The sequence below is a fragment of the Squalius cephalus genome, assembly GCF_949319135.1.
Source record: "Squalius cephalus genome assembly, chromosome: 20".
NCBI lineage: Eukaryota > Metazoa > Chordata > Actinopteri > Cypriniformes > Leuciscidae > Squalius > Squalius cephalus.
In genome coordinates this window covers 20,866,300-20,889,921 of record NC_137141.1, presented here as the reverse complement: position 1 = coordinate 20,889,921, position 23,622 = coordinate 20,866,300, and the positions used below count along the sequence as shown (strand labels likewise).

General features: G+C 38.2%; 1 protein-coding gene across 5 annotated transcripts in view; it reads right to left on the bottom strand.

Moving 5' to 3' along the window:
* Nucleotides 1-1,813: 1,813 nt before the first annotated feature.
* dlgap2a (discs, large homolog-associated protein 2a) overlaps nucleotides 1,814-23,622 on the bottom strand; it is a 147,807-nt gene continuing 125,998 nt past the window's right edge. For 4 of the 5 annotated variants that reach the window (XM_079852747.1, XM_079852748.1, XM_079852750.1 and 1 more), the window contains one exon: nucleotides 19,926-22,232. In XM_079852747.1, the coding sequence (XP_079708873.1) occupies nucleotides 20,272-22,232 (1,961 nt within the window). In that variant the 3' untranslated portion in view covers nucleotides 19,926-20,271. Of the gene's footprint in view, nucleotides 2,412-3,964; nucleotides 4,118-5,269; nucleotides 5,362-6,730; nucleotides 7,186-7,327; nucleotides 7,414-12,807; nucleotides 13,047-14,249; nucleotides 14,400-16,415; nucleotides 16,476-19,925; nucleotides 22,233-23,622 lie in introns of those variants that run through there. The other variant, XM_079852751.1, reaches the window with a different exon arrangement.

Genomic DNA, 23,622 nt, shown 5'->3' with positions numbered 1-23,622 from the left:
AGCGTCAGCAATGACCTTTGGATTTCTGTAAACGCCGAGGGCCACGAGTCACACTACAAAGCCGTAATTTGCCCACAACTTGTTTCAAATAATGACTAGCAAAATAATCAATCAAAACTTTTGTTGGTGTAAAATGAGAGCTAGTGCACTGTATCGTGACTTTAGATGCAATTTACAACTGAAACGTTGTGTTTTGGCTCACGTTTCGAGAAAATACTTCAAAGAAAACAAGTCATCTTCCTCGATTACAAGCCTCTCTTGGATGAAATGCTGTAATTGTGTTTGAACTATGACTTAAAGCAGAAAAGTACAGAGCGCAGAGAAATTAAAAGAAAATATTTGCTCCTAAAGGAAAGCTCTTCTCAAGGTCATCTCGTGAAGGAAATTGAGAATATAAAGCTACAAGGAATTCGTGTGGAAGTTATCGAACTAATCTCCTCGAATCTTTGGCCTCTTCGCCTTTTATGACGCCAAGGCAAAAACAACAGAAAGTGGGGGAAATAGTTTGACATTTGAAATGAAATGTGACCGTGCTTGATAGACAGTCCATTTCTGTAATGATATGTTGTGGATAAAATATGGCAATTAAAAAAAAAGTGTTACAGCTGAACTGCTGGATGTTTAAGCAGAAACTAAAGTCTCAGGAACAGAAAGTGGGTATCTTTAGTGATATATATTCTGAATGAAACCTACATTTTAAAACAAATTCAATGATTGTATAACAATCCAAAGCAGCATTGACCTTCGGTTTTGATCATCTAATATAATCAACCATCCTCCTGTGTACTGAAGTCACCTGTTCGGACAAATGCCATCAAATAGACTCAAGAACAGTTCTACTTTGATTATAGAGTTAAATTGAACTTATCATTCTGCACACTCTCACAGATGTGTGGTATTTGGACCGCAGGCAGTCTAATAGATAAAACATATATCACCAACCGCCAAGCCATCTAGATAATTATGGGACACCCGACATCTCTTTCAACCGAGACAGAATCATTGATTCTCTGTCAAGACATACAGAAAGGACATAAAAAGAAGTTTTTTTTGCGCAGAACATGGGTCAGATGCTTGATAACAGCATATGGAGAGAAAATAAATGCAAACTGATGAATGACCATGTGAGGCATGAAAACATTCAGAGACCTGAAACGATAAATCGATAGTCTCACAAAACCTTGCAATTCAACTGCAACAATATCTTTTAGAACTTCATTTCCCTTGGAAATACATACAAACATACATTTAGAAGAAGAAAGTGCAAAAATGCATTTTTGAACCTTTACATTGTTGAATTTAGGGTTTAAGGAATTGCACCCAAAATCCTACAGTAATTCCTCTAGAATGACATAAACCATAAACATCAAATATGTAGTAGTGTGACAGCTGTATATTATATATCAGTAAGTAGGAGAATAATAAAAACTAATCTCTAATCTCTCTGACAGTGTAAACCCTCAGGCTGAGATTTAAGTTTGCCCATAACAGTGTGACCAACAATGTTTTTTAAAAGGCTGTGATCGTGACTGTCCGCTCTGGCCTACGGCTTCAGTCTAAAATGTATGATTGAGGTATTTCAGCACTGGCACTTACATAAATGCTCACAAGAGAGTTCATGAGAAAAATACTATGAACTTCACTGGGAAGAGGAAAAAAAAAAGAAATACAAAGATCAAGAGAGAGAGAGAAATGAAATGTAACCATGGAAATATAAAGCTACAAAACTTGAATGGATGGAACCAGATGGAACCGGACCTAAAGACTTTTCTTCAGGTTTCTTCATTTAATGAAAATAAATAAATTGTTTAGATTTGAGGCGTAAAAATGCCATTTTTTCCATTTTGAAAGTGCTAAATGGATGTCATAAAGACAAAAGGATCATCAGATTGGACTTGATATTCCGCTGGGATTAAAGCTTAAATCTAAAGTTTTGCTTTATCAAGCAATGTCATTTTCACGTGGGTCTACAATTGCGATATGTTGTGCAATATGTTTATTTTGGTGAAGTACGTTTCCCTAAAAAGGATAAACTTCACATGGATGTTTTAGGCAGTTCTGAAACAAGTTACAAAACCCTTTTGACACTTTTGACAGGTACGAAACCCTTGTTTCTTTTGATTCGCTTGATGAATGTTTTGTGATAGTTCGAACTGGCTCTGTTACTGAGAATGATAATGATGGTATTATAAAGGTGTTCCCTGTGACTCTCAGAGCCGTGTTTGGGCCTCCGGTATATAGATCTCGATGCTGTCGGCCCGCTCTGATGCTGAGTTTTGGCGGAATGAAGCTGCGCGTTTGGCCGCCATTAGGCGTCGTCGTGCCTCCAGTCTCTGACGATCAGGGAGATCCAAAGATTTTTCCCTCGTCACACTCTTACGCAATGTCTTCTTTGGTACTGGCGGCGGGAGCTGGAACAACAACAAATAATATCCGAACACAAGATATGAATGTACAAATCAATGTGTGTCAGGTAATATCTGCAGCAGACTAGAGATATAGATACATTACATATTTGATTTAATTAATAAACTATACACTACTGTTCAAAAGTTTGCACCAAGACTGCAAACTGAAATATTGTGGGGGGGTTTTTACCCTTTAAAACAACTGTTTTCTATTTTAATATATTTTAAAATTAAATCTATTCCTATGATGGCAAAGCTGAATTAATGAAAACAGTTGCGCTCCTTAAAGGGATAGTTCACCCTAAAATGAAAATTAAGTCATCGTTTACTCACTCTTGTGTTGTTCTAATGCCATATTCCTTTATTTATTTTTCAGACCACAAAATGAGATTTTTTTTTTTATTTCCTTCTCGCACTCGTCCATATAATGGTAGTTAATAGAGTGCCGCAGTAATTCGCCAGTGGTTTCCTCTTATCTAGTTACCTATTAGAAACATTTTTTAATTTTTTTTATAAACATAACTTAAAAAGTTGTGTTTTCAATATGGGTGTGTGTAATTTACGTTTCAGAGCATAAGTATCGTCAAGTAAGTTCACCATAGACCTTATTTTACTCATAAATTGAAAAACCCATAGTAAAATTTTTAGGGGACCAGGGGTGAATTGTTCTTCCGGGTTTTGACTGTAGTGCTAATAGAGTCTAACGAAAGCATAGCCGTTCACAGAAGACTAAAAACAGAAAACTTTGAATGCATTCTGGCCGTTCATTTACACGACAATGGCATTTTGATGGCCTGAGAACACAAACTTTGAAATAGGTTTTAAAGTGCACATTTTTAAAAACCAGTTTTGAAAGCGATAGCGTTATCATCTCTGAATCTGTGAAAATGTGACGGCGCGTTTGAATGCGTATGTGCGTGGGCGCGTAGTCTTTCTTAACAAAATGACATTGCCAATTACTTGTCTGGGATGCATAATACAGCATACAGTTTTATTTAATAAATATTCACTTTAATTTTGAACCCTGATCATCTTTATCTTCATTGGACTTTAATATAGCGTTACAATCATATACCCCTTAGAACACTTGGAATATATGAGACGTGTAGCATCGGACCATTTTGTGATGCTTTTTTGTCTTTTTTAAAAGCTTGATGCTGGTCGCTATTCACTGCCATTATATGGACGAGTGTGAGTGGAACATTGTTTTTTAATTTCTCCTATTGTGTTCTGAAAAAGAAAGAACATCATACTGCATTTAAACAACACTAGAGTGAGTAAATTATGACTTAATTCTAATTTTAGGGTGAACTACCCATTTAATATATTTTTTTGGAAACTCAGGATTCTTTGATGACTAGAAAGCTAAAAAAAAAAAACAGCATCTTGAGATAGATTTTTTGTAACATAATTAATGTAAATATGAAAAAATCTTACTGACCCCATACTTTTGAACAGTAGTATATGTGCCAATAAACATTTTTCAGTCAGTACAATCAGAAGCATGAAATTAGGTTTGATGACCATCAAAAGTCCTTTAACCAATCAGTTCTCACCTTCTTCACAGGACTCTCAATAAGCCTCCAATCGTTGGACTTGATCTTCTGCAGCTCATTGAATTTGGAGGTAACATCATCGATGGAGAGCTGCAGCAGGTCCCAGAACCCGGCCAGGTCCTGAGAGGTGGGCCGAGGCATGGCACTGGGGTCCTGCAACAAAAAGTTGACAAAAGTTGACATAAACATATTTGTTCAAATTCATGTTAAAAATAGTTAAATATAACAATAAATAATAATAAACTGAAACATACTTTTTCAAATAAAAAAATTACCAAATACTTTTCCTTCTCCATTTGCTGATGGAGTTTGCATGAGTGAACTGCATAATGACTTTTTTTTTTTTAAACTCAAGTTATAAATGTATAAACAAAAGCATTTGGCAAATACATAAAGAAAACTAATTTAAATGCTTTATTAAATGCCATTTATCAAATTATTACATACTGTTTTGTGAAATTTTATTTTTAATATGAATTTTAAAAAATGTAACATGGTAATTTAATTATTTAAATTTTTATTTACAATTAAATGCATTGATAATAGATTTCTTCATTTTAAATTTGTAACACTTTAGATCACTAGTTGCTTATTAGCATGCATATTACTTGTATATTGGCTGTTTATTAGTACTTATAAAGCACATATTAATGCCTCATTCTGCATGACCATATTCTATATTCCTTAACTCTACCCCATACCCAAACAAGCACTACAGCAACTACCTTACTTACTATCAGACTATTATAAGTTTATTGAGGGAAAATAGTGAATATGTGTTCCATAATCTAAAGTGTTTCTTTACTTTTAAGCGGCACATCTAATCCTCCACAGATTGCACAGCTTTATAATGTGTACAGATTTCAGGGCTGAAAACTGTAAGAGCTTGAAGTCAAGCTGAAGTGTTACTACAATTTTTATCATTTGTTGTTATTTCATAAATCTGTATGTGGCCTAATCAACCACTGTGAGTGTATGCCACTGAACAGAGCATTTTATTCAGGAGAATTTAGGTTGTTTTCTAAAACATCGCTATACTTTGTATGCCACAGTACTTGGTCATTTATGTTCTCTGCATGCCTGGCTCAGATCAGCTGATGTGCTGCTGTGTATCATATCTAATAAATATGACAGCAGAACAAAAGGCCGTCAAGTACACCACAATTACTCCAGCACAGACAGCCCCCGTGGAAGTGCAGTGGTGCGTCGTGGGAAGAGCTGCCGTGAGTACAAAGCGCAGCACAATAACATAAATAGAACACAAACTCATGTACAAATTGGCATATGTGCACTGATGTTACTTACTAGGTTCTGCTGGCAAAGCCAATAAAATTGCTGGAATTTCTGGGACATCAAGAGCTGTGCGCTTCCAACAGCACTCCGGATCTTCCCCAGGACTAATACACAAACAGGGAAAGAGAGATAAATATTTAATAATCATGAGAGCTATTGAAAATCTCACACATTTATGCAGTTATTAATAGATTTCATAAAGTGTCTGACTGTACACTCATATACCGGCGAACTTGCACATGATCATGCATATGTTTCTGCTAGAAAGCAGAAAATGTGAAATCTGTAAGTATTCATGTAGGCAAAAAATACATGTACACAACTGTTCAAAAGTTAGTTGTCAGTAAGATTTGATAGATAATACTTTTAGATAATACTTGTATTTAGCAGGGAAGCATTAAATTGAATAAAATTGACAGTAAAGACATTTATAGTGTTATAAAAGATTTCTATTTCAAATAAAGGCTGTTGTTCAGAGTCCAAATTTGTTTTTTATCATGGTTTACATAAAATATTAAGCAGCACAACTGAAATGTTTCTCGAGCACCAAATCAGCATATTAGAATGATTTGAGTAATGATGCTGAAAATTCAGCTTTGCCATCAAAGGAATAAATTACATTTTAAACTATATTAAAATAGTTTTTATATTAAAAATGTTTTTTTTTACAAAATAAGCCAATCTTGGTTGGCATAAGAGACGTCTTTCAAAAACATTTAACAAAAACTGACCACAAACTTCTGAAAGACAGTGTACTACATTTGCTGTTTTCAAGTTTAAGTGCTGTAGGTAACAAGAAAGTTGTTGCTTATGGAGAAATTGTACTTAACACCCAATGAAATGGTCTTCATGGATTTTAAACCAGCTTAACCTAGTTTGTTGGTGTTAGCTGGTCTCGCAGTCTTGGGTACTTTTCAGCTGGTCAGGCTGGGAGACCGGTTGGCCGACCAGCAAAACACAAACTGGAAAGCCATGTTAAACAATCTGAGATCAGTAAACCAGCTTTTTCAACAGGGTCAAAGTACAATGGGAACATGACAGATGCAGTGTGTAGTAATTGTGACTGCCAAGAAGCAAGCTCTTCATTCAATAATCTGAAAGTATGTGAATACTTCCATAAACTCCACAACACAAGTGATTCACACTTTCACACTCATACTCCAATGCATTCTTTCTTACACATTGATTTCTGTGCATTGTCTCTCTCAGTCTGTTGTTCAGAGTCTCAGCGCTGCTCTGAGCTCTTTGCCATGGAAACTTGACAGATGTTGACAGAAATAATTGCTCACATGGCAGCACTCTCAGTGTGAGGCTCTAATAACCTGGAGCTCTGCAAAATCGTTTCATGGTTAAATGTGACACTTCTTTGGATTCATACCTGACACTTTGAAACCTGGAGCCAAACTCTCCACCAAACAAATATTATAATATAAAGATTTAACGGCTCATGAAATCGGGGCTCTGTTAACTCACTTTCCTCTGACATATCGTTCTCTTCCGCCTCTCCCTCCAGCTCTTTGCACCACCCCTCCATCTTTTTCGTCTCCGTGTGCAGCAGCTGCATGAACCAGCTTCCGTCCCTCCTGCATGAGGGCGATGCTCTTCCCGAATCTGAAGGTTGGGGCGGCGTCACTGTAACCGCCACGGTGGCGACAGGTTCCCGTGGCGAGGGCTCCAGCCAGGGCTCGGGGCTACGCTGGGGACTCGGAGGCTCCGTGGGGGTGCGGTAGTCCTCACGGTAGCTGAAGAGACCCTGGGTGCGGACGGTCCGTACGGCGCCGTACTGTGTAGGGGTGCTGGGCTCACTGTGACGCTGGAAACCTCCGCCAAACTGAAGACCTTTATCCTCCATTAAAGGAAAACCCTCCAACTCCAGATCAGCCTGAACGGCGGCGGTGACACTGTTGGACCGCTTAAATCGGCCCTGTCTGTATAAGAGAGAAAGATCTCAAATGAGACAGTATTTCACACTCAGTGACAACAACATTTCACACTCAGCTAGTACTTCAGCGAATCGCACCTCACAAACCCTTTAGACATAGAGATAAAACAGATGTGCTCTGTGTTTACCGTCTCTCGTCTTCCACTTGAATCCCAACAGACTGATACTCTCGAGAGCCTTTGCTTTCACACTCAGAATCAGTCGCTGCTTCCACCTACAATGACAAAACAGACCTTTAACTGATGATTATTGACCATGTTCATACTTATAATGCTTCATCACAAATTATTTGATTAGCATTACTATTGTGATCTATAAATTGTGCAGAATATGTTGCATCATAAAGTTTTTGTTTATTAACTCCTCAAACTAGTATTTCAAAGTTTACATCAAATTTTTAATTCTGTATTTATAATTTAGTGTCAGACTTTTGCATCCCACTGTATGTGCACATGAATGGGGTAGCCACTGATCCTAAAATTGTAAGTTCAGTCCCAAGTCACGAACCAGTGCAAACCTGCTTATGCAAAAAATAACAGCTCAGTGTGATATACCAGGCTGAGTCTATAGAAACTTAGAGATAAAAACTGCACACCCACATAGTTTCAAGTCCACAAGTAGCTCAATAAATAATGCATAATGTGCTATCCAAACATTTCAAAAAGAGTAGGAGAGGCTCATTTTTAAATAATTGTATTCATTATGTAATCTGGCATAATAAATAAGAGGGTTTTAAACATTGATTTAGTGAAAAATTCTCTTTCAAGTACAAAAAAATGCCACATGCCCAGTCAAGAGCCACTGAGGAAGCTGGTGGAAACTCAAGCCAGGAGGTAATAAGCTATGAGAAATGCATTTAACTCTCGAGAAACTTAGAGTCACTGTTTTGGAGTGAGAGTTGTTTAGTCAAGTGAACCGTAGGTCCAAACAACTGCAGCACAGATAGAGTATTTTAAATAATTGTGTCTGTGTGTGTGTACATATACATTTACAGTACACTATATATTGCCTATGTAAGGATGCATTAAATTGAGACTAAAGACTTTTAAATTGATACAAAAAAGGCCAATTTCAAATAAATGCTGTTCTTTAGAACTTTCTATTCATAAAAGAATGTGACTGTATCATGTTTTTCACAAAAAACGTTTACAAAAATATTAAGCAGCACAACTGTTCATAAGAAATGTTTCTTAAGCACCAAATCAGCATATTAGAATGATTTCTGAAGGATCATGTGACACTGAAAATTCAACTTGTTATTTTAAAATTGTAATATTTCACAATGTTTTTACTGTATTTTGACCAAATGCAGCCTTTGGTGAGCAGAAGAAACACTCTTACCAACCCCAAACATTTGAGCAGTAGTATGTATTATTGATTTTATTTTAAATACGTAAGCAGTTATATCTAACAATTATTACTAAATGACAATTAAAATGACCTGTAGGCAGTTATAATACATTCCTGAGATGGTAAATACGTTGAATTAGCTAAAAAGACATTCTGTAATAACTTGAATAACTGTAATAACAAACTGAAGGTCAATCTTTCAGGTATCTCAAAAAAGATGTATGTTGCTTAGAAGTGTCTGTCACTACTAAGAACATCAGACCATCTGAAGAAAGTGTGACTCACACAAGCGCTGGAGAAGGACAGGAAGGGAAGGGTGACCTCACAATCAGAGAACAAGATGATTCACATCACAGATCAGACAAATCAGCTGTCCCTGATCTAACGGTCTGACCACTGAGAACGTCAAAAAGCAGGAAGGCTGAGCACAGGAATTCTGTTTGAGTGAGTCAGACTGTCAGGCATGAAAGAACGAGGGTCAGGGTATGAGGTTTCATCAGACACAATTCACTCCATAGGGATTACGGCTAGGTGAGCAGTGCTTCCCTCCACTGTTTGATAATGTGTGAGGTAGAGCACACTGTGGTCTCGGTTGCTTCATAGATACAAAACTGTATTTTGGACTGCAGCACTCTGGAGTGTCACTTCATTCATTGCGTCACAATTAAACAAATCTCAAAACTGGTGTGGTAAAGGTGCAAAGGGTTGACAGTATCCAGGGGCTGTCAGTGTCAAAGTAAAAAAGGACAAAAAAGCACCATAAAAGCAGTTCGTATGACTCATGCACTATATTCAATGTCTTCTGAAGTCATTTGATAACTTTATGTGAGGAAGAAAATGACAAGAAAGCAATTGTGGGGCTTCAGGTGACTTGGAATCAGTGTTAATTTTGTCGATAAACAAGTAAAGTTGCGATGTCACAGAAGTAGCAACAGATCTTTTCATCCATATTGTGATGTAGATCTGAGTAAAACGGCTTATCAAAAAAATAAAATAATAATCCATCAGTTGTTGATTGGATGGAGGCAGTTGCTCCATGGGTTGACCCTGGAGGAGGTGTTAGTGAGGCCAGCAGGGGGTGCCGGGGACACTATACTGTACCAAGCACAGTCCTACGGAAGAGACATTAAACCCAGGTCCTGGCTCTCTGTGGTCATTAAAAATCCTATGGCACTTCTCGTAAAGAGTAGGGGTGAAACCCCTGTTCTGTGGCTGCCGTCGCATCATCCAAGTGGATGCTACACACTGGTGGGTGGTTGAGGAGAGACACCCTCATTTGACTGTAAAATGCTTTGGGTGAACAGTAAAGTGCTATATAAATGCCTCATTCATTAAATAGTCAACTACTGTATAATTAGATGCCATTTTTGTCAGAATAAAACGGCCTAAAATGAATTAATATGTCGAAGACATTTGGACAAAATCTAAAGGCTATTTTTCATCAAAAGTTAATGCACAAAAAAGCGATTTACTTTTGATGCTCCACCAAAAAGTAAAAGTATGGATTTGTCGTGACAAGAGGCTGAGTAAATAATGGCTCAGTTTTCATTATTGGGTGATATATTCCTTTACTAAATGATAGGAATGAGTCAACGCAAAGTGAATTTTGAATAAATTGAATGATTTCCAGCTAGGAAGGAATGATTTCAAACTAGGAATCAGGAAATAGTGGATTATCATCAGTAGACTGGCCGGGGAAATGAGTTTCAGTCAGGCAGGATGAAAAAGGGAGATGACAACTGACGTCTGCTTTCTTTCCCTGTAGATCTGACCACTTTCATGGCACAAACCAACACAGCTCACAAACTACAACCCCTCTGCATCTACCAGAAAGGATACACCAAGATTTTCCTCTCTGCACAATCTGAAAAATATTCACATAATATTGACGTTTAGTGTGGTATTTCTAAATTCTACACCAGTCTATCACACGTCGTTCAACTAAACAGGTAGTCATACCCCAAAATCACACCATTGGTTGATCAAATTTTACTACGTCAAGTCAAAAGTGCCATAGAGACACTTTGTTTACAGTCTTCACAGAAATCAACCGATGAATGGCTTACTTAGATTTGTCTCCGTACATTAAGTTAGAATGTCAAATTACACACATCACATTCTCACTTATATGACGTGCAGTTTAATAGAGCATATTGACCAGTGTACTCACAACATAACCAGGATTCAAGTTTAAAGCTTGGCAAGTGCCATGTTTAATTAAAGATTGGTTTTGGAGAGAAAAAATTGGTAAATAAACCACGGGCTGGTCACTTTATTTAGAAAATGCAACACGATGCATGATTAAATCCAGACGTATTAAATCAACTCAAATCAAAGACATGTAAACTAATAAAGTCAATCTGTTGTGACTCGAAATCTTTCAATCGCTTTTACCATAGTAGAAAATTTACCAACATAAGTTTTTAGTTTTGTAAACTTAAACTTAGTTTAGTTTTAGTTTGTTTAACTATTTTCATGGTGAGAAACTGCCAAAAAAAAAAACTATAAATGTAGTTGTTCTCCAGAACTATGTGGGATATTCCTCCAATTAAAAAAACAGCTGTTTTTGTAACAGATTTTGTTTCAATGGCCCTGTCCCACTTGCACTCTTGTGAACTTACAATGGCCGTCACGTATGCATGTATGTATGTTAAGTCCACAAGACTGAAGGGTGTACCGTTTGTCATTTTAGGTTTCAGAAGGGTGCTTTCGAGCGCCCCCTTTGCCAATATGCGCCTTCGATACGCACTTTTCCAGAGCCCGCGAAACCCGCAGACTTCGAAAGTGTGGACTCGAAGGAAGATTGCTAGGGCTTAGTGTTCCTTTTGGGACAGGGCCATTGAACAACAGAGACTGGCTCGTCTTGTGCAGTGAGTGACAGAGACTTGTGCTGTATATGCAAGGAAAACAGCTAAATAATTGCAGTCTGGCGGGCAAACATATTTTATTATAAAAATAATAATGCAAAATTCTGTTTCATGCTCGGTAATAAATATTTATGGACTCAATTCACCCCCATTGGCAGTTAATTGTGCTCCCTCTAAGCATAACCTCTAGGGGGCAGTGTGGACAATGAATGGAGAACAGATGCACCAAAAGGCTGAGGGAGGCAAACCCATTTAACATTATTAGGACATGATCTCAACACAGATATTCACAAGGCAAAGTCAGATAACTGCTGGCGAGAGACAGCAAGAGAGAAAGGGAGGGAGGACGAAAGAGATAGAGATGGGGAAATAGGGAGATTAAGGGAAGAAGAGAGAGGGAGAGCCCATTCACTGAAGCCTGAGTTGAATGTTAATTAATGGATTGCGGTATGATGACTCACAGGAAGCTATTTTTAGCATGACAACACAGACTGGAGGTGTATGGGTTTGTATATACTTCAGGGTTTGGACTTCAAAATAACCTACATTGCTTTGGTTAGGTAAGATTCAGTTTGCATGAGTGCTTGTGGGTTACATTTATCATTAGTCAGCACATTCAAGAATATTTTGCTCGCAACAGACAGACGGGAGCTCAAAACAGCAGAGAAGTGGTAAGAAAAGGCAGCTTTCTATTCAGACCAGTTAAAGCTGAAGTCACTGAGAAGAACTGCAAAAAAGAAACAAACAAAAAACAATGACTGTCTGCAAACAGGTTTTCCAAACACCCTCCATTTCCCATTGGTCAACAAAATGGGGAGCCCCGCCCCCAAAACTCATGCTATTGGTTAAGCCAATATTGCTGTTGTCGGGCTGAGAGAAATGTTTCAAGACCAACTATAGACTTCTCAATGAAATTAACCTATGAATGGCTTACCTGTGGTTGTCTGAATATTAAACAGGGAAAAGATAAAGCTTTTATAATGTATATATAATATATAAACACTGTATGTATATATATATATGATATATATTTCACTAAAAAATGATAATTCCAATGAAAAATGAAAGTTCCAAACCTGTATGACTTGTCTACTCTACTCTACTACATCTACACCGTGTCTACTCCGGACGTGAGCGGCACAATGCGACGAGACAAAAGAGTCGACTATCGAACCCATTATAATCAGTGATGTTGCCTACACTGGATGCGACGCAGCGCAACAAATCCCCGACAGTAAACTGATGCCTCGTTCTATGTATGACGTACCCCAAGCACTCGCAATACTTCTCATAGGAAGGACAAATGGATTTGAAACAGTCGCTTTGTCGTGTCAGTTTTACTTTCTTCTGTGGAACACAAAAGAAGATATTTTGAAAATCACACACTTCACCTGTATTCCTATTGAAGACCTTGGTGTTTTTAGGTACTCTTCCGCCCTGGACACCAGCACAGCTTTATCACAGGTCATTACTGAGCTGTGGCTGTCTGTGGAGGGGTGTCTCTTTCCTGACATCGCCATGGCAGCCGCTTCCATGGCAATAGTGACGGCCTTGGCGCTGTCCAGACTGTCAGTGGAGTTATAAAGTGCTCGACCCAAACTCAGACTCAACCCATCAGAACCCCAGAGGCCTGTGGGATAAGCATAAAGAGAAGATGGTGTTATTTTGAGGACATATAAAGAGACAGTGAGGTTGTGAATGATGCAATGTTCAGAATTAAAGGAAAATTCCATAAAAATTAAAGAAATATATTAGTGAATTTTTTTTTTGATTTTAGTATGAAGGAAATCGCTTACTAGCCTTTACATTAACATTAACAACATAAAGGCTAAAAACCAAAAATGATAAGAACATTACAGCTCAAATTTTAATGTAAGTGCTTTTATTAAATTATAAAGCTTCACAGTTTCCCAAAATTTGCCTTTTTGCTTTATATATTACAAATGCCTCACTATAACCAACTATACCCATGTTTGTTTGTTTGTTTTTTTAAAGCAAGGGGTGGGTGGAATTGTTTTGTGTGGTGATCAACATTACTCCACAAATGCTGTCGATTGAGCTTAACTTGTATTTCTATCATGGCAACTCTCAGAGAGATTGGCATGGTAATGGTAATGGATATGGTAATGTTAATGTATTTGGTCTTGGCGGTATAGATCTGCCACACTGCTGATGCTGCAGAGGAAGTACTGAGACTTGCTACTGCCAATACTTTCACAAACATGCTGCTGTGTGAGCATGTAAGATACATGACATAGCCACCGCAGCAGATCTATACAGGTGGAGCTGGGGAAGGTGGAGGGTTTCTGAAAGCACGCTGCAGACTTGCAAACACTACTCGTATTTGAATGTTGAGCCGTAGCTCATTGGCCGCTGATGCAACAGCAACCAATCAGCTGCGCTATGTAGATAACGATGTGATCCCTACCAAATTAGTTAAGGACCTATCAGCCTGCACCATCTAGAGTTTCATGCCAGGTTGGTATTAAACCTGGACGTTCCCTCATTGTTTGCATAGTCAAAAGTATGGTATTATTTAGTTGTTATAATACAGAGTTGTTAATGTAAACTAAAACTAAAACTATTAAAATTTGTATTCGGGTAACTGAAATAAAGCTAAAATAAAATATTAGATGAAAAACTTAAACTTAAAAAAAACCCATAAAAATAGAAATGCTGCCTTGGCAACAAAATTAAATACATTTAAGTTGAAGTACTAAAAATACAATTTAAAAAAATTAAAAGCTATGAAAAAACATAAAATCACACAACAAAATTACTAAAAATTAAAATTAAAGCTGATAATAAATAACACTACAATAGCACTGTCCACCTCTGGCCAGCTGTCCCTCGTGGTAGGCATCCTGCGTGGACTCTGTGCTGCTCTGCGCTGTGATGGAGATGAGGGGTTTCGAGGTGGAACGAGGGGGCACGGGTGGAGGGGTCCTCTTATAGGTGGGTGTACTGGGTGTGTAGGTGACCGCTGTTAGAGGGAGAGGTTTAAAGTCAAATATCTCCTGTATATCAACATGATGGTACGAAATATTCAAGATCGGAGGTAGACCAAATGTAAAACTTTAAGAAACGGCCAACACCAAATTAATCGGCAATATTCTGAATATTGAACATATTGTAGTACAAAAATCTTTAGCGCTGATAACTCATTCAAAATGAAGAAAATGTGTCATGAGCCTACTGACTTAATTATAGCTAGTTATATATATACATAATTATAACAAAAACTCCCTCTTCATTAATGGGAGAAAAACAGTGAGAAATGGCACTCTGATTACTCTTGTAAACAGACTGTGAACCCTGTCATGCGTTCTGATGAGCAAAAGGTTATCCACAAATCTTTTTCTGCTCTAATCCACACAGCTGGACCAGGCAGATAAATGGATCTTTGATTTGGATGTGTCCTCTAATTGAGTTAAGTGTTTCGAGGAGAAAATGAAATATGCGCAACCATTCAAAAGTTTGGGGTCAGTATGTTTTTGTTTTCCTTTCTTTGTTTTTTGAAAGAAATTGACAGAAAAGACATTTAAAATGTATTCATCAAAGAATCCTGAACAAAATGTATTAAACCCTGCTAAACCACGTCTCATCACATCAGCCAGCTTTAAAAACTCACAGAAAGGTCATGTGAACAACTGAATCAGAAAGACTGCTTAAATGAAAGAGAGATAAGGAGAGATTGAAAGAGAAAGATGGATCGTAACAAAGTGGTAGTGGAAGAGAGAGCGAGGGAGCGAGAGAGAGAGAGAGAGAGAGAGAGAGAGAGAGAGAGAGAGAGAGAGAGAGAGAGTTTGAAGGGCCAAGAATGAATGAGAAAGGAGGAGAAGGAGGGAGCAGAGTGATTCAGCAGCACTGGTACAAAAATAGATGTTACAGCCAAACAAATAACGCAACAGGGACTCATAACTCTCTCTGTGCTGCCTGTTTTATCAAATGAGCTAAGAGTGATGACACCGTGCTTTCATCGTTACGAAGAGAGAGGAAGGGAGGAAGGGGGAAATGAGAGAGAACGAGTTTGTGAGAGTGCTTCACACTGACTAAACTAGTGATTACAAGGTTGCAAAAGAACAGTGTTAAAGTTAGTGACACTCATCTTGTTTTAAGTTCGATGCACTCAAGAATCATTAGACAGCTGTAAATGGTGAAATTTAGGCAAGGGAGACCTGACCAATCACAATTCAGTATCCAAATAGATGTGAAGAAATTAAACCAATCACAATTCTGTATGCAAATACCACAGCGACATCACTGACAGTTAGAATATGAATGCTGAACATTCTTATCAATAGTCTGTAGAGTGCAACAGTCGGGTCCCGGAAGGAAAAAAAAAATTTTGGGCAGTGGATTTTTTGTTTTTGTTTTGAAGCCATCAGTCCGCAATAAAAGAAAAATAATAATTGATTGATTATTAAATGATTCCTGGTGAAAAACTATATAACCCATGATCCTGCAAGAAAATCCACCAGAAATTTTCCACCAATCAAGAGAACTGAGACAAACAAATCTTGCCAAAATAATTCTTCATGGAAGTGTGTGGGAACACTCCCAAGAATTATTTTGACTAATTGTTTTGGCACCATGAATGGCATAGTCTATCTTTATGCTCCTAAACTACTAAAATATTTGTCTAAACATTTATTATTTCTTTACATAATCAACATCTTTAAATCAAAAGTTTTTATATTTATCCAAGGTTTATATCATTCATAATAATTCATGGGATTATAAGTCTTTCCCTCATTAAAGACTTTTTTTTATTTAATTTTTGCTTCAAATTTACGTTTGTAATGCTGTGATTCATCTCTTAGCTAGTTAGTTTGGTTTGTGGCTTATAACTCTTAAACAAAGGCTGTTTTAAAATTCAGAATAGGCACAATGATATACAGTATTTAATTATGTTGATGCAGGTACTTGAACATGAACCCTACTGAAGGATGAATATGCTGAGTTAAAGCTATAATGTAAAGATGAGTGGTGTCTGTACCTGGTGGCTGTTGGGAAGGACGGTCGACACTGCCTGAAGAAGGGAGATGGAACTGAATTCCTATAAGCAAACATACACATAAACCTTTTGAAGCCAGACCACACTCACACACAGACATACAGACACAAACATACAGTGCACACATACATACATACATACATACATAGGACATTTTGAGCTCAGTACACATACATTAAAACTGAATTTTGCATCATGGGATTTGATTTAAACAGAGGTAGTTTACAGTTAGAAAATAAAAATTAATAACAAAACACCTGATGAAAAGTGATCATCTTTTGAATAATAATAATAATAAAAAAATCTTCCACTGTGTATTTAAGAGACCACATACATCAGACCCAAAACCACTAAAAAAACAACAACAACAAAAAAACAAGTCACTTCAACCTAAACTAAACATCTGTGTTTTAGTCAGAAAGCTAAAAAGTTTAGAAATGAAATCATAATGTTGAAACTGAATGCTGCAATCTCATGAAAACTGCATGAGTTCAGTGCTGCTTCCAGAACCTTCTGATCACTTGTTCTTTTGTGTAACGTCACATTGAATTATTTGCAATGACATCTAAAGTGTTACTGCTTGTGGTAATTTGATCAGCTATAAACTTGTCTACCTGCAGGGCCTTTATTATAGGAAATGAATATTATTATTACATCAGATCAAGTAGTATAATAAGGCTTACAAACAAAAGGATGCGTACATGTGAGAACTGAGCAGAGAGAGGTACTGTAGCTTACAACAAAGTGTTTAAAAACACCCCTGGTTCAGAGTCCACTATGCAACGGCCTAAAACAGTTGATGTTCTGATGTAAAAGTTCTTGTTTTATTATTTAATGAAATTAATAACATTCACTTAGTTACAGATCATCATGATTGCAGACATTTAAGTTGATCTCAGTAAAACCAACAATCAGCTGACAGAAGTGAAGATACAGAGAGATAAAGAGGCTCGTTTTCACATGGTTTTTCAGGCTTCAAGATCTCTGTGGTTAATATTCGAAACCTTAAAGTCCAGATGGTTTCATTCTGAAATTTTGAAGCCATTAAGAAAAAGAAGAAAAAATCACAGTGGCACAACAATATTGAGGCTGGGTGGTTAAAAGCCCACATTCATGAGCCAGACAAGGCACACAATGCACAAGCAGCCAATGAAATGTGCAGTACCAGGAAACCCCTCAAAGAAACACTGCTTTTACTACACTTAAATGACCCATAAGGCTCTGTCAGGTATTTCCAACCCACTGAAAAGACTTGCAATGACTTAATATAGTGGGGATGGGACCAATGAGCATCTTAATGTGTTTATTTGTTTTGCTACAGTCAGTTTTGTCCTGCACTTTAAGCACCTGTGGGTCTGTTCTAGATATGTATGTAAAACCCACTTTTATTACTTAAGATATAGCTCTCCAGCACAGCAGAGGGCAATGTGTGGACAATGCTTAAAATAAGGCCTGAGAGCTCCGGTATGAATAAAGGAAGACCTGTTAGCAATGGCTAAATCCCAATACGCATGCTAATTGTACGATATAGTATATAAGATAAAGATTAGTGTCCACTGAATCACAAAATTGCATACTATTTCTAGTGAATGTTCAAAATATGCATCTGCCTGTGCTTTGTAGGTTCATATTTCCCACATCCTGTTGCGCTACACAAGAAAATCGTGGTCGGCGTTTGTAATAACTCTTTGATGCTGTATTAAGACCATTTTTGACCATACTGTATACATAGTTGTGGTATGCGAACTGGGAATTAGCCAAGATTTCCATTCTAACATTGAATATTTACAGATTAAAGATATGTTGCCAAATTTAATTTGTAGGGAAACACATTTAAAGTCTTTATAAGCTTTTAAAACCACCCAATATTTGCACTGTTCTCAAAACTCACTGTAAATGTCTGTCAGTTGGCTGGCTGACTAACAAAAAGCAGAGAGCCCTGAAAGTCCAGGCTTTAAATAAATAAACAAGCAAATAAATTTAAACATAATTAGATGCATTAGCTACAACCACTTGATTAAAAAATACTTTTCACTACTACTAATAATGTAAAACTGCAATCTCAACTACATTAACTACTTCAAGAACTACTTCGGTTTTAGTATGACTCTGTCATACTAATTAGATGTAAACTGTTGCTAATAATTAGAATGCTAATAATTTGACTCTGTATCCGGCTTCAAAATTTCCTCTGATTGTCAGATACAAGGTCATTGCATTACATTTGTCGATACAAACCAAATCTTAATTGTTAGAGATTGCCTTTTGTATTTTCTTCAGGACCCTGATATTCCCTCGCATACATGTACATAATATTCTTAATAATACAAACAGACTGCTGATTTGACATTAACAGCTTCAGTCACCATATCGGCACAAATAAACTGGCATCTTATTTTAAAGATGGGGAGCTCTCATAGCAGTTAATGAGACCTGCGTGTGTCATGTTATTCATATTTGCAGGAAAGATCACTGGATACAATAGGCTGTACATTTAAAATAATACACGGAATCACTGGGGAATATATTATATGTGGAAATAATAAGGACGCACAGTATTTTGTATCTCATTTATAATAATAGGTGTGGATTTGCAAGATTAGCATCGATTTGTAAGATAATTAATTTTGTTTAAAAGGTTACAACTAACTGTACAAGTATACCAGTTACCTCAAAGTGCGTGTTTATACCACAGGTCTTCATTCCTTACCCATATGCAATTTTGTGGTCTGCAGATCTATATCCCATTTTTACACATCCCATGTTCATGTAATCCCAGCAGATTAACAGAGCGTCAAACATCAGTAACCAAATTCCTTAAATGTAATTCACCTAAAGAAATATCCATTTAATATTAATATCTGATATATTTCCACATATTATGAATATGCCCAGAAAGAGAATCCAAAAATATCACATTCAACATGTCCTATTTCCCACCAGATCTCTATAAGATTTGAGCAAAAACAAAGAAAAAAAAGAAAAGAAACAGTAGTCACTTTCACAGAGTTTCGTAACATAGACGTTGTATCTTTGAAAATTTCACAGTACTAATCTGTCCTCCACTTTAACAGTGAGACTTTGGCTCTGAAGACATTGAGTAAAATGGAATAAAGGATGCCATCATTCATACCAGAGAAACAACCACTATATTACATTCAGAGAAAAAAAAGATTATTAAAATCCTTAAGATGTATACAAGCGATATGCAGTTGTTTCAGGTCTTTGGTCGACATCCACTTTATACTCTGTTTTGTTCCATCTGAAAAAGTATTCTCCCTACCCCCCATCCTCTCAGAGCATGACCAAGGAACAAATTTCTGGTTTAACCGGGACCAGTTCATACAGAGATTTATTTTACAGTTTACTCTGTATTTCTAAAGTTCATTGGAGAGAGAGTCTTGACTGGAAATCTTCGTTCTCTGCCAAAAAACAATCACAGTATTTACTAAAATACATTTCAGTCTCTGTAAAGCCAGAGAGTGTCCCTGGAGAGGAGTGAAGTTCAAGGTGACTCACCAGTTTTGCAGTATAAATAGGTGCTGAATATCTGAAGTACACTAATGCAGTCCCACTGCTGTCATCAGACATATTTTAGCTACAACCCCTCTCATGACTTCATCCACGCCTTAATTGTAACAATGTCTTATCCTTTCTACTTTTTCCCTTTTAACACTCTCTACTTCGCATTCTCTCTTATATAATCACACACACATTGGGGGAGACAGACCTGTAAACATCTTGCTACATAACCTAACAGTCTTACATTCTGTCTATAAATATTATATATGATTTTCTATTGCACACCCCGTGTAGCTCCATGCACTTTTTGGTGAGCTCAGAGTGACAGTGACATATAAGACATCACTGAATTGTTTGAGTATTTCTTGTGGTAAATTTCCATACTGGCACTCCGTGACATTGGCTGCCGGCCACGTGCTTTCCGCTGCCATCGAATCCATAGGAAATCCCTACCGGATAGTGAATGAGAAGGGCTGCTTATGGCTGCTGTTCCCTTTGGTGACCCATTATCACTTGTTTCGCTCTTAGATACATCTAAAGCTGACTGGAGCTCCAACAGGGATAAATTGAAGGGGTGCACAGTCGCTGGGTCTATGGTAGCAAGTCCAGGTGGATTCAGCTCATGTGACGTTGGTTCATCCATGCTAGTGACTTCGGGATCAAACGTATCTGACTCAACTGAGCACAGAACGGCAGAGTAGAGAGTCTCAGACTCCAGGTGAGCTGATTCCACAGTGTCTGGATGTATTGGGAAATTCATCATTGGGTAAGGAGAATCAACATTCTGGCCTTCTTCTTCTTCAGAGTAGGACTCTGGGATGTTAATGGCACTACCTTCTTCAGCAAAAACCATGAATGTTTCCTTTTTGGACCACAAAACAAGAGCCTGAGTGTCTAGTTCATGTGCAGCTGGCTTTTGACAAGTAGGAAAATGAGGTTCAGGACTTGTTGGGTTTGATATGTCAGACTCTGTTCGGGATTCAGGCTCTGGAGTGGCAGGTTGGAGATAAATGGTGTCCAGTAGTTCTGGAAAGGGTGGTTCTTGTTCTGTAGACTCACAGGAATATTCATAGACAGTTTCTGGGGTTGGAGGATTTGGCAGAGCCAGATCTACAGGACCTGGGCTTTGAGAGCCAGAAACATTGAGCTCAAGAGATTCTAAACTTGGCCATTTTAAGTCATGAAGATTCATAGAATCTGGGGTCATTGGACTCAGGACAACAGAGTCCAACTCTAGTGATGTGAAGTCCATAGGTTCTTCATCTGTATGACTCAACAATAATGGTTGCATGGATTCTAGAACTGACTGTTCCTGTGTAGACGTTCTACCAAGGTCCACTGTATATGGACCAGGTTGTTCCGGAGATTCTTGACAGGGCCGATCAAGAGATTCTTGGGGTGGAGAGCCAGTATAATCCGGATCCAGTTTAGGCCACTGCAAACTGGCCAGGTTCACTAGTTCTACATTTGTGAAGTCTAAAACAATGGATTCCACATGCTCAGGAGTTGATGACTTCGTAAAGCAATACGGTTCTACCTCTGGCACTGGTTCTGGGGGATCTGGAGGAGTCATTGAGTCCGAATCTAGATCAGGCCAACAAAGTGACGCCACATCAACAGGATCTGGAGGGGTAAGATTAGCAAAAGTAGGGTCATCAATCTCTGCTAATTCAGAGTTGGGGTCAGTTTGAAAAAATGGTGAAGAGGCCGAGACGTGCAGGACATTTTTATCTGCAGGTTCTGAGGGAGACATGGAAAAAACATTGGGATCAACTGGTGAGGGGCAGTTAACCGCTGCGTCTGCCGTGTTCTGTCGCACCAGTGTCTTGCTTCCTGCCTGGGTGCTGACAGACACTTGAGGAGCAGCTGTCTGGGTTTCTCTTACCCAGCTCGGTGACCAGGTGCTGTAATGTTGCGTAAAGGTGGAAAAGTTCATGTTAAAGGCTCTGAGCTCTGTGCACAGATCTTTTCTGAGATCGGCTAACTCCTTACGCATGGCTGACACATCATCCCTCCACTGCTGGCTGATGGCCAGGGCTAGATCTGCCGTCTCCTGGACACTTGACTGAACAGGGCGCGGCCTGATGGGTGCACTCGTTTTCAGCGGGGGTAACGAGGGAGACGTGGTGGGTGAGCTATTACCATAAAGGGTGCTGGATTCATCTCCTCTCCCACGGAAGCCTGTATCCCCACAGGCCATGGAGGTTAAGTCTGGCCCCTCGCTGAGTAAATTGTCCTCATTAAGCAAACCAGTGCCCTCCAGCACATCATTTCCCTCTGGAAGAAAAATATAAAAATGCCAGTGTATATAATGTGCCCAGTGGTGAGGCCAGCTGGGGATTTGTGCTGTTTGCAGGCTCCATTTAGAGTTCAACCAAACATGTGTGAGCCAAAATCAGTTTCAGGCCAGATCAGGGTTAAATCTTTTTTGTGTGAATGATGTTATCACACAGGTCAGATAAAAATGTTAACAGTCCATTGCAGGGATATGGGAATTAATTATTTATAAGAAAAAGAGAAGTATGTACACACTTTAAATGGAAGGGCTTTGTAAAATTGTACAAATTGTTTTGAGGTTTGCTCAGTATGCAACAAACGCAATCTCAACTCCCTGTTTTTAGGTGACGGGAGCTAGTTATTGTGAGTTATTGTGATCACGCTAGCAAACAGATCCCATTTTGACTCACAGCTCTGTTATTACTCTGCCTTCTCACTCCATACGTTATTTGCATATTCATCTCTCAAAGCACAAAACAGAGAACTGAAGCCTGAGGACACCTGCAGGGGATAATAACAACGGCATCTCATAGAGCATTACCAGGTCCCTCTGACAGAGCAGGTCTGTGCTTTGTGCCTTGAAAGGAGGCAATTGCGAGCAAAAGCTTTCCGTTTCTTTTTTTTTTTTGTGTGTGTGTGTCTCAACAAAGCAGGTATGAACCCTATTGAACATGAGCGGTCCACTGACCAGGTCTTTACTGGGGGAATCATTGTCTTCAACCGGTACCTCGACACACAAACAGCCAAATTCAAACAAAAAATTAGCTCATTGCTTTATCAATAGTTTAACACACGCAATTTTTGTGATCAGTGATTGTATTCTTTGAAATATTCCTTGCCCAGTCACTGTTGCAAAATATTTATGAGACTTACTATAATGGACTTAGTCAAATTAAGCTGTTTTTAAAGAGATTCCCTTTGTGAGAAAGCCAATATTGCTCGTTATACTGCAAGCATATTTCAGTGAGAAGGCAGTGCAAAAAAAATGCTAGAGCATATTTACTACATATTTTCTGTCAAAATCTTTTGGCCTTAATTCACAATAACACTTAATTATATTTATTTAGGAGGCTTGTTTCACCACTGACCCTTAAACCGCCTGAAAACTCAAACGCTCAAGCACGGCTTCAGTTGCGGACCCTGTGGGAGAGAGAACTCAAAACTGATACGTTTAAAACCAGCTTCCACAGCCGGAAGAGAAAGTGAGAGGGAAAGAGAGAGAGAGAGGTAGAGACTAGGAGATGTGCGAGAGTGAGAAACAGAAAGCCCACAGAGTGACAATCATCCGACTGAGAAACATTTTGGGATCGCAATACACACCACCTTGTGTCTCCATCATTGTTTTTCACCCCCTCCCTGTCTGTTAGCCAAGAGTCAACTGAGGCAGAAA